This window comes from Pygoscelis adeliae, unplaced genomic scaffold, assembly GCF_000699105.1.
Source record: "Pygoscelis adeliae isolate BGI_AS28 unplaced genomic scaffold, ASM69910v1 Scaffold67, whole genome shotgun sequence".
Classification (NCBI taxonomy): Eukaryota; Metazoa; Chordata; class Aves; order Sphenisciformes; family Spheniscidae; genus Pygoscelis; species Pygoscelis adeliae.
The window spans coordinates 3601003-3611374 of NW_008825271.1; the positions used below are offsets into that span (position 1 = coordinate 3601003).

At 49.4% G+C, this 10372-nt stretch overlaps 1 protein-coding gene across 1 annotated transcript in view; it reads left to right on the forward strand.

Annotated features, from left to right (window-relative positions):
• Positions 1 to 2011: 2011 nt before the first annotated feature.
• The window catches only part of LOC103921762 (tyrosine-protein kinase SgK223), a 21165-nt gene continuing 12804 nt past the window's right edge, over positions 2012 to 10372 (forward strand). Inside the window, 3 exon segments of the mRNA XM_009329777.1 lie at positions 2012 to 2296; positions 3691 to 4158; positions 4213 to 5507. Coding sequence (XP_009328052.1) covers positions 2012 to 2296; positions 3691 to 4158; positions 4213 to 5507 — 2048 coding nt within the window.

Below are 10372 nucleotides of genomic sequence, written 5' to 3' on the forward strand. Positions count from 1 at the left end.
TGGTTTAGCTGCAGAAAGGGAAATCCCGGTCTTTAAAAGGCAGTTGGCAGCGCCGATTATTAAAGCAGAAGTGAAGAGTTTTTTCTGGCTCCGGTCCCTGCTTTCCTCCCTTTGATTTTTCTTTTTTTCTGTGCTGGCTCTCATCAGGACACTTGTTCAACTTTGGGTGATGCCGGACACTGCTTGCTAGATCTGAAAGGAAACAAAGCAACGGTACTAGAATATTTTTTTAAAGATGTTTTCCCTGCAAATAATGTTAATCTTGTTGAGGGTGTTGGGGTACATTCAGGAGTGATTTGCTGTCCTTCGGTTAATTTGGACTCTGTGAAGTCCATGGAAAAACCTGTCTAAAACGGTCTCTTCCCTAAAAAGAGACATGCACTAATCTGATTTATGAATCCCATTGAAATTCCCCTTTTTTCTGCTCTTTCATGGAACAGATCCTAATTTATCAGCTTGCCAGACAGAAGGAGTCTGCAGGTACTAATGCTTTAGCTGATCAAAGCCCCCCTTCCCAAAGGTGCATTTGAATTCAGATGGCACTGGTGGGTCGGTGGCTCTTCCCCCACTTCACTTTGTCCCACCCAAGTTCTTATTAGTATTCTTTATTTTCACTGTGCAATAGGGTGGCTGTTGGAGAGGATGGCCAGGGCACCTCTGAGCCTGGAGGCAAGAGGCCTTACTGAAGTGCAGGCTGGTTTAGAGGCGCGTGCAGGTGTAAAGGTGTCCATAGCTATGGTGGTGTTGCAGTGTGCCTGTGTGGAGGAAGCACTGAAGGATCAGGCTGGTAAACTGTGTTCTTGTGCAGTCAGGGTTGGGGTGTAAAAGTGCCTGTTCGCACAGAGACCCTCGGGGAAGGAGCCTCAGTTTGCTTTGCCTTTGCATTGGCATCAGCTGGCCGGGAGATGATGACCTAAAGTTAGTTAGGTGGGGAAGGACTCTGTGGAGCGATGCGGGGGACTTGTGTGCCCTGACATCCGTAGCAGCCGGCTGCGATTTTCCTGATCCAGTTGCATTTTCTGATCTTGTCTTCCCTAATCCACTGAGCTTTGTGGGAGTCCTCGTCTGAAGTATCTCCAAAGTTGTTAGCTCCAGGTAGCTACGGGCTGAGTGCAATCAGGCCTGGCCTTGCGGGGAGGGGGGTCACAGGAATGCAGGAATGTCTTGTTCCTGGGGCATTTCCTCCTGGGGAAGGAAGATGGGAAGGGATCCTTGTCTGTAAGTAATCCAAGAGCAAAACGTTTCTCCCCTTGCAGACAATGAATCGTTTCAGCAAGCTGACACTGTTATTTGTGGCTCCTGGCAAACCAGATAAAAGCTTTCTGCCAGGCACTTGCTCAAATCAGTGCCAGCCCCAGCCTTGCTGATTGCCTTTCTCTGTTGCACTGGGTGGGAGAGAAGCCTTTGTGTACCACAGCAGTAATCACAGTGGTGCTTCTGGGTGAAGGAAGGTTGTTGCCGGTCCCCTTGGTTACACAGTCGCTGATTCTGGTCCTTGTATCTCCGGGCCTTTTTATTTTCCAGAGAGAGGATGCCACTTTGGAGAAGGAATTTTTCCTGCCTGGCTCTGCTTGTGGGGCTGTGAACAGCTATTTCCAAGACCAGTGTTGTTTACCCTTGATCTAAACCTTGCACGAGGCTGGTTATACATGCTCGTTAAACAGGGAATTAAATCACCCAGGAATGCTGCTTGCTTGATGTCTTCTCTATTACAGAGCTATGCTTAGAAGTTGAGGCTTTTTAAGTGATTGTGTGGGCTTTAGCTAAGCTGTGAAAAAAGCCTTGTAAACAATAAGCCTTTGTGGTGAAGGCAGAGTAAGTGTAATTATCACCTGTTCTATTAAAAATCTTTCAATTTTTGGGCATAATCAAACTAATCAGACAGTGTTGTGCTTTTCCAGATAACTAGGTGATCTTTAAGAGCGGCTCTGGGGAGCAAGTGCAAAATGAGCAGCGGAGGACAGTGCAGAAGACGCAGAGGGCTCTCGGTCTGAGCCACGAGGATTTGAAGATGTCTGCGTGCAGTGACTTTGTGGAACACGTTTGGAAGCCCGGCTCCTGCAAAAACTGCTTCAACCCAAAGAGTTCCCATCGGCTGCAAACACCCCCAGACGTGGGAGCTTGTGGCGTGCTCCCGAATGGAGTTAGGACCAAGCCTGAGAGCCCCACGTTGGAAGACGAAGGTGTAAATACCTCCCCCTTCTCAAAGCCAACAATTGCTGTGAAGCCAACTATGATAAACTCAGATGTTTCTGACGCGTGGGCGGATGTGAATATGAATGCAGATCTGTCACAGGTAATGATTAATCCAGTCAAAGCATGACTTCCCGTTACTTACCTCTCCTTGGGAGTGCTAGGAATATCTGTTAAAATGGTTTCCTTCCCTTTGTTTTTCCTTCTGGTCTTGACTCAGGTTTTTAAGCCATATATTGGCTTCTCAAAGTATCTTTGGCTGAAGCTGAATGAGCTGTTTCTCACAAGGCATGTGCAAAGGAGCTTAAAAATACGTTGTTTGTTTAGGAACTTCAGGATTTTAAATGAGGATGTGGGTTAAAGTTGTTTTCCTGGGAAGATATACTGAAAAGAAGTCCTGTCCGGTTGCAGTCAGTGCTAACTGGATCCATGGTCTTCGTGCGTGAGGAAGAAAGTACCCTACCTTCCTAGCCCAGCTCCTTGGGCTCCCAACCTTTGCCCGAGCAGTAATGCCCTCTGGGTGTAGCTCTGCTGCCTGCCTGCAAACTGGCAAGCCCCGGTGGTTTGAGTTGCAATCAAGGTGGGTGGTTCACTCCTCTCCCTGACCGGTTGATATCAGCACTGCCCCAGACAGGCAGAGTGAAGCCTGGGCTGCTGTCACCCTGCCTGTGGCGTAGGTGGCCTCGTGTCTTCCACCCTTGCCCTAGAGGAGTAAGGGCTTGCTGGCTCTCTTCTTAGCCTCCACTTGCTCTCCTTTCCTTCTCTTCTAGGGATAAAGAACACGTGAGCGCAGGCTGCCATCATCGGTGGGGTTTGATCTGTGCGCGCAGATTTGGCCCCAGGCTGAGTTTTGCGCTACGGGAATGGGTTCTGCCACCCTGGGATGGGGGGGTCGCTTCACAGGCACCTGTTACCCCCTGCCTCTCCTGCTCCTCCTCTCCCTTGGCAAGCAGGATAGATCTCTCTCAAATGAAGAGATTTCGGATACATTTCCCCGCCTGCTCCCCAGACCCTACTGCTGAGCATAGCCAAGCTGCTATCCCAGGATAACCTGTGATAGTCCATGCCTGCGCTCTGGAGTGTGCGTCTCCGGAGCAGCAGTGTGAAATGAAATGAAAATAAGCAGAGGGAGGTGCAAATATTCCTTCCCTCTCTGAATCTTTAATTGCACGGTGATTCGCAGACAGGATGACAGGTTGGACATGTTTCTGGCAGCAAACCCACAGAAAGAGAAAGGAGAACACCTTATTTCAGTGCATTGCCATTGTTGGTAATGCAAAGATTGCAAATGGTCCAGGGAATAGGACAAGTGTCATTTAAGTAGAAAAGGTTTGCGGTAGTTATTGGTGGGGTGAGCACAGACCAAAACAGACTGCGAACGCCAGAGGACTTTTCTATGGAGCTGGGTTTTTTCTTATCTTTTTTTTTTTTTAGTATTTTTCTTTCATTTTTCATATGCACATCCTGACAGTGCACTTGTCTCTTTGGCCCGTGCAGGTCAGCTGGGGCATGGTTTCTGGCAAGCACCTCCTTCTGAAATCGGGAGATGCGCAGCGGATCTGCCTCGACAATTTTGGCAACAGTGGTGTGAGAAAGCCCTTCCTTCACAACCCGCCGACTGACTGCTTGTCTTGCTGTCCTCCTAGCTACTCCATGGTGGGCCTGCGCAGCCTGGAGAGTCGAGTGGAGAGAAATGTCTCCATCCACAGCCTGGTGCTTGTGGGTGAGGTGGGCAAGCAGGAGGACAGAGCCAAAGACAAGTTTGCCCTATCATATCGGGCCCCCTGCCGTAATCTGTCCACCTTGGGGGACAGAAGCAACGCGAACTCCAGCAGAAACCCTTCTTCCCAAGCCAGAGAAGGAGCATCGCTCCCCTCGGAGGGCGACTGCAGTTGCCTCTCCTCTGGCCTCGAAAGCGAAGGGGGAGAGTACTGTTCAATCACGGACTGCCACAGAGAGCGCCCAGTCTTGCGGGAGCCACGTTGCGTGGAGGGGAAGGGTGCCCGATGCGAGAAGGAGAGCCCCGCTCCCTGCGGATGGAGGCAGCGGGATGCTCCCGAGATTCCCAGGCCAAGTGGCAGGGCGGTCAAGTTTGGCGAAGAGGAGCGCAGAGCTGTGAACGTGGCCTTCTGCATCACGAAAGACCAGGGTGATCCTCTTCCCCATGCCCTGTGTTCAGAGAGGAAAAAGCTGGCTCTCCATGCTGAGCCTGCTGCCCTCCCTGAGAGCACGGGGAGCAGCAAGGCAGCTGCCTTTGCTTTGTCCCGGGAGGACGAGGACTCGCCTCTCCCTGGAGAGCCCTCTGTCACCGGAGGCCCCAGGCCTGAGGGTTCAAGCATTCCTCAGCAGGCTCTGGTGGAGCCACAGTGCCCTCGCCTCGCCTCGCCCGCCCGTGGTGATCCCATCTATGCCGAGAGCACCAAAAGGAAGAAGGCACAGCTGAAGGCTGTTGGTGGACAGGCAAAAGCGGAGAAGCTGGCCCATGGCACTGGCAAGGAGCAAGCCGATGGGACATGGAGGGATGGTGGCTGGGCTTTGGGTGGTGAGAAGGAATACCAGGACTCCACTGGCCAGGTGGCGGCAAAGATAACTATCATGACCGCACACACAGAGGATGATCACAAGACAATATTCCTCAGCAGCCCTGACTCGGCAGTGGGAGTTCAGTGGCCGTGCATCAGCCCCACTTCCCACCCCGACTTTGGGACTTCATCACCTGCCATTGAGCCTGGAGAGATTTTTCAAGCATCCGGAAGTGAAAACAGCCCAAGATTTCATTCAGCAGCTCCTGCCAAGACCTCAGTGACTGAGAGTCCAGCCATTCCCCCAAAGATGTCCAAAAACATCCAGCCAGGCAGCGAGGGGAACCGTGTGCCCCCGGTAAGCTCCCATGCGGCAAGGTTTGGTGATGACAACAGCCACGACGGAGCTGGTGTTCACCTGCTGCCGAGGAGCTATACTGATACAGACGCCTTTGGGGCGTCCCCTTCTTCGTGCACTCATGTCAACGGGGTCTCTGTGGAGGAGTCCAGCAGAGGCCTGGCGGGCTCGTCCTATGACAGGAGGCAGAAACACTACACCCCAACATGGACTAAGCAGTACCGGATAGAGGAGGAGCAGGAGCTCTTAACCCACCCATGGACAGTGGGAGCTGAGAATGGAAGAAGCGGTGCCGACCTTGTGGATGAAGGCTCGATGGTGGTGAGCCAGACTGGGATCGGCAAATCATTGTCTTTCTCCTTTGATTTCCCTAAAGACAAGAACAATGGCGTGGAGTTTGCACCACCGCCACCACCGCCGAAAAAGCAGTCCAGGTACAGCTCTGTGAGTTTGTGCATGGCGGTCTGTTAACCATTTGCAATCAGGATGTTTGCTGCAGGGATTAATTGACTAGGAGGTGCTTCTCATTCTTTTTTTCTTCCTTTTCTGTTTAAAGGTGGGCTTTCAGGAGCACAGGTGAAAAACTGCTTACTTTTTTACTCTGAAAAGCTGTCAGATCTTTGCAAGTCCTGGTTCGAACGCTGTGTGTACTTGCAAAAGCCCTTCAGGGCTGCAAGGTACAGCCTTGGGTCCCAATATTCAAGTGAGAACAAGGTCCATGCCCGGGATGGCTGGTGTTTCCCAGATCACCTTCATTCTGTCTCGGCACAGTTCCTTCATGTTGAATAAGATAGAAAATCTGGGGTTGCGAGCTCCTCTTGCAGGTGGAACTGGGCAACTTCTCTTGCTGCTAATAGCAAGGGCTTCTGAAATCCTCATTTTCAGTTTGGCTCTAATGTTTTTTTGCTTTCGAGGTTAACTCTTGAAGCTACAATTTTCCAGGGAGGACTCCTTGCCTGCAAGCAGGTAATTGGAGCTTGCCTAACGTGCGCTCATGATGTGTGGGAGCCGCCCGGCTTCAGGCAGCCTTCCCCTCGCCGCTCTCCTGGAAGTCAGGTTTGCAGGCAGGGTGACAGCAGGCCCTACAAAACATGTGAATGAGGGAGAGCGGCACATCTGGGAAGGAAGAGGCTCTGCTAAACAATTAAAAAACCAGGCTTCTGATACTTTGTGTGCATTCAATATCTGCAGCTGTGTGTATCACCAAAAAAAAAAAGAAAGGAAAAAAAAAGAGAAAATGAAAGAAGAAAAATTTATTTCCTTTCTATGCAACTAACGCATTAGGTTGTCTGATCATAGTGGGGAGGGATATTTTCACATACTCCGGGTATCCTGTATTTGCTTTATTGCGTGCATCAGTTTTGTTACCTGGAACTATGCATTGCACAACAGATTTGACTCCAGCTCCTTGATTTAAAAGTTGAGAGAAGAAGGGATGGGTGTTTGGAGGAGAACTTGCTCTTGGGGTCCATGGTCAAGCTTATGCGTAGGCATCAGTGACCTCCAGGTTGAGACTGTGGTTGAGTTGGCCCATCCTCTATTTTGTTCTCACACTGAATTTTCAATGTTTTTAAGATTGGCTAGCCCAGAGAACTAGTGTTTTAAGTGGTGAACAAATTAGGCTTCTCAAGGAAAGGGAAGAGATGAACAAGAGGCTTTAGTTCTCCTTAACGCTGGGCTTCCTGCTGTGATGCTGCATGCCTGCTGGAGTCAGAGGAAAGAAAAGGTCCACAAGCAAGTGAGCACGCAGGTGAGCTTTATTGCCTTTAATATCAAAGAGGACACTAAGATGTGCTTTAGCTTTGATGCTGTGAACTTTCTTTCATGGCTGCTGCCACTTGGTGTCTCCTATCAGCCCGTGGCTTGGGGTTGTATTTGCCATGTGAGGCTGAGGCCCAGCAGAGCTGTGATGATATGATGCTGTCGAGCAGTGAGCATTTAGGAAATGCCAAGTTGCCTGCTGAAAGTCCTCTAGGACCTGATTCCTTCCCCTGCAGAGCAGAGGTCACTGGGCAGGCCAGAAGAGTGGTGGCGCTCAAACTCAGCAATATATATCCCAGCAGCATCTTCCACTTGTAGTGCTAGGACCTCCTTCTGCTCATGGAGGAGCAGCCATGCAGAGCCCTTTGTCTGTACTGGGGGCAAGGATGCTTCCCTGGCAGTGCTTGGAGACTCATTTCTGCCTTCATGAGGGCTGGGAGTGGAGGCAGCGGGCTCCTTGATGTGTCAGGGTGTCTCCTTGGCTGGGTGACTTGGACCAGCTGTGCTCCAAGCCAGAAGCATGCCCTGCTGTTGCCCTCCACGTGGAGTTACGATCCATCCTGAGGAGCGTGGAGCATTTTCTGCTCCTTGGAGGGGCTGTTTCATGCTCCTGGTGTGATCGGGCTGTGCCAACTGTAACAGTTGCTTCTCTGAGTCATCCTGAAAGCATCTGGTGCTAGAAAGCCTGTGTGAAAGAGGGCAAGGAAACTGAGGTCAGGGAACACGTGGCATCCATGACCGGGATCTCTGGCAGAGCCATAAACCCTGCCGGGTGGTTGAGGTAGGTGCTGGCATTGCTTTTACCCCCTGTGGCTGTAGGCAATGTGTTGTGCTACATGTATTTGTCTCCTGAACGCCTAGATGCCTGCAGCTGAGCCTTGGGGCCCCTTACTCAAGGAGCATGGCCCTCCCTCCGGCTACCAAACCCTTGCACAGCCAGCCTGAGGAGCAATTTGATCAGAAGGCAGGTTTCGCAAGCCATGCAAACCCAGCTGGTTGCTTTGTTTGCTTTGAGGGTGCTCTCATTTTCATCTCAAGCATGGCTTCTCTGAGCGTGTTGATGCAGGAACCAGGGTGCTGTTACCTGCGCGTGGCGGTGGGAGGGATGGCTATGTGCACAACTGGTTAAAATCACCATAGCGGGATTGTGTTACCCTGGGCAGTCGTGGCTTGCAGCTTCAGGTCATGATATGACTCTTATCTGGTGCTGGAGGAACATCTCCTCTGGTCTTCCTGGGCTGCAGCCAAATGCCTGAAGAAGGGAGGAGGTCTTGCACACAAAGATGACTCTGAGAGACATTCATACTCTCCTAGGCCTGGGCGGTCTGTGGGCATGTGTTTGTCCGTAATGGAAGAACCACCACTGATACTTCTGTTACGCTTACATAGTCCCTCGCAGAGACAGAGCTCATCAGCCCAAAACATTCTCTGGTGGCACAGCTGCAACGGCTCCTTGGATGGATGGATGTAGATGAAGCCAGCATAAACCTGGTTGTGGCACAGTCTTGGCAGCTGGGGCTTGGCAAATCAGGGTTCGTTTCAGCTGCAGGAAAGGCATGTAACCATCCTTTTTCCTTCTAGATCTCAAGCTGTAGCAAGATACGTGATTTCATGCTGGAAAATGAAGCCTGCCTGTTTGACTTTCCTAATTAAACTTAATTGCTTATTTTAAAGAAAACTTGCATGTGTGTTCAAACTAGTTTCAAAGCAGAGAAAGAAAAAAGTGAGTCTGTAGATTTTGTTTTGTTCATCTTGGCTCTAACAATTAAAAGGGAAAAAAGCTTTTACAGAGTAAATTCCTGCCAGGCACTGAGGAAACTCTGGTTTTGCAATAAGCTGTCTCTTAGGATGGCAGAAGGAGTGATTTTAGGGAGTTTTAAAAGTTGATGCAAAAAAGAAAATAATGAAATTGTGCCTGTTTCATCCTATATAAAGCTACTCTGGACCTCTTGTGACTGTTTCTTCATACAACCCTTTTTTCCTGCTTGCTTGAAAGATTATAGATATTTAAGGTATGCTTGGTCTAAAACGGAATGGAAAATGTTGAATTACAAGAGGAAAGAGATTGGAAAGGGAAGATGGTGGCTGGTCTTCTTCCAAAAGCCGAGAATGTAGTTGGCTATGGAAAGGGCTCACCAGGGGAACCAGGATCCCCTGGACTTGTATGTGCAATGACGACTTAAAGGTTCTTCGGTGTGAAATGCTCTAGCATGGCCTTCAGTTTCTTGGCATGAGGGATGAATCTTTGCAGAAATTTATGTCTCTTTTATGCAGAGGGCCAGGCTAAAAGATCCTAACGGTTCCTTCTAGTCTGCAAAACCTTGACAGTTAATTTATTTCATGTACCTCTTAAAGAAAGGAAACAGTGATGCTGTTTTGCATCTTGAGCTGTTGGCTCTTGAGCTGTTTTCATCATAATTAATGCCACCTTCAAAAGGCAGCGCTGTAGATAGCTTCTGAAATTTGCTGAATGCGCTTGCTTGGCGTAACAAAGGTGTGTAGCACAGCACATCCCGACAGCTGCCATCGCTGAAAACAGCCAGGACAAATGAGCCTGAGGTGTACCAAGATCGCGTGTTACGGTGCTGCTGCTGCTGCTTGTTGCCAGAGGGAACAGAAAACAAGAGTGTTACAAAAACCGACGATGTTGGGAATTGGATCAACAGGAAAAGAGCCGGATTGTTCCTCACTGGGGAGGTGGTGCTGGCTGGTGGGACTGTGCTGTGTGTTTCTTGCCAGGAATCAGTCCGAGATGGAGCAGCGCTGTACCTGAGACAGAATATTCCCCTTTTCTTACCATTCCCGAGGCACCCATTTCTCTTTGGAGCTCAGTGTCAAGGTGTACCCCGGTGACAAAAGCAGACTGGCTACATGGAGCCGCTGTGGCAATTACAAATACAATTGGATGTCATGCGGGTCCCAAATTTTGACCCTCTTCTCCGTGACTGTGATCTCCATGACTGTGGAGGATAGCAGGGACTTGCTGTGTTTTGTCTAGGACAAGCCAGATTTATTATTATTCAAAACAAAACAAAAAATAATCCACCCAAAAACCAGCTCTGGATGGAATATATTTAAATACATAATTAATAATTAAATAAGTAAATAAAGCAAAGAAGGGAGGGTATGGCTAAAGTAGGAGAGAGAGTCACACTCCAGGACAGGGAGGGAATACACCTTTTGGATTCCCCCTGTGTTTTTTGTCTGAAACTAATCAGGAATTTCTCATGCTGCTTCTGCCAGTGGATCATTTTTAAAAGGCTGTGATTTATCAACCAATCTTTTAGGAGAGATTGTTTCTTTTAAAATGCAAGTCGTTTGCTTTTCTGTGTTTTTCCTGTCTTGCCACTTAAAGCGCGGAGTTGGAAATTGAAATGAGATTTGTTGTCCTCTTCACCACATCTGCACCCCATCTGAATTTCCCTTTGCATCTCCAGACTCCAAACCCTCATCTCAACTTAACCTGTGCTACATAAAACCTTTTGGTACAGGGAGGAGAGGTGTAGTCCTCTGGACAGAGCTAGGAGTGTTTCAAAAC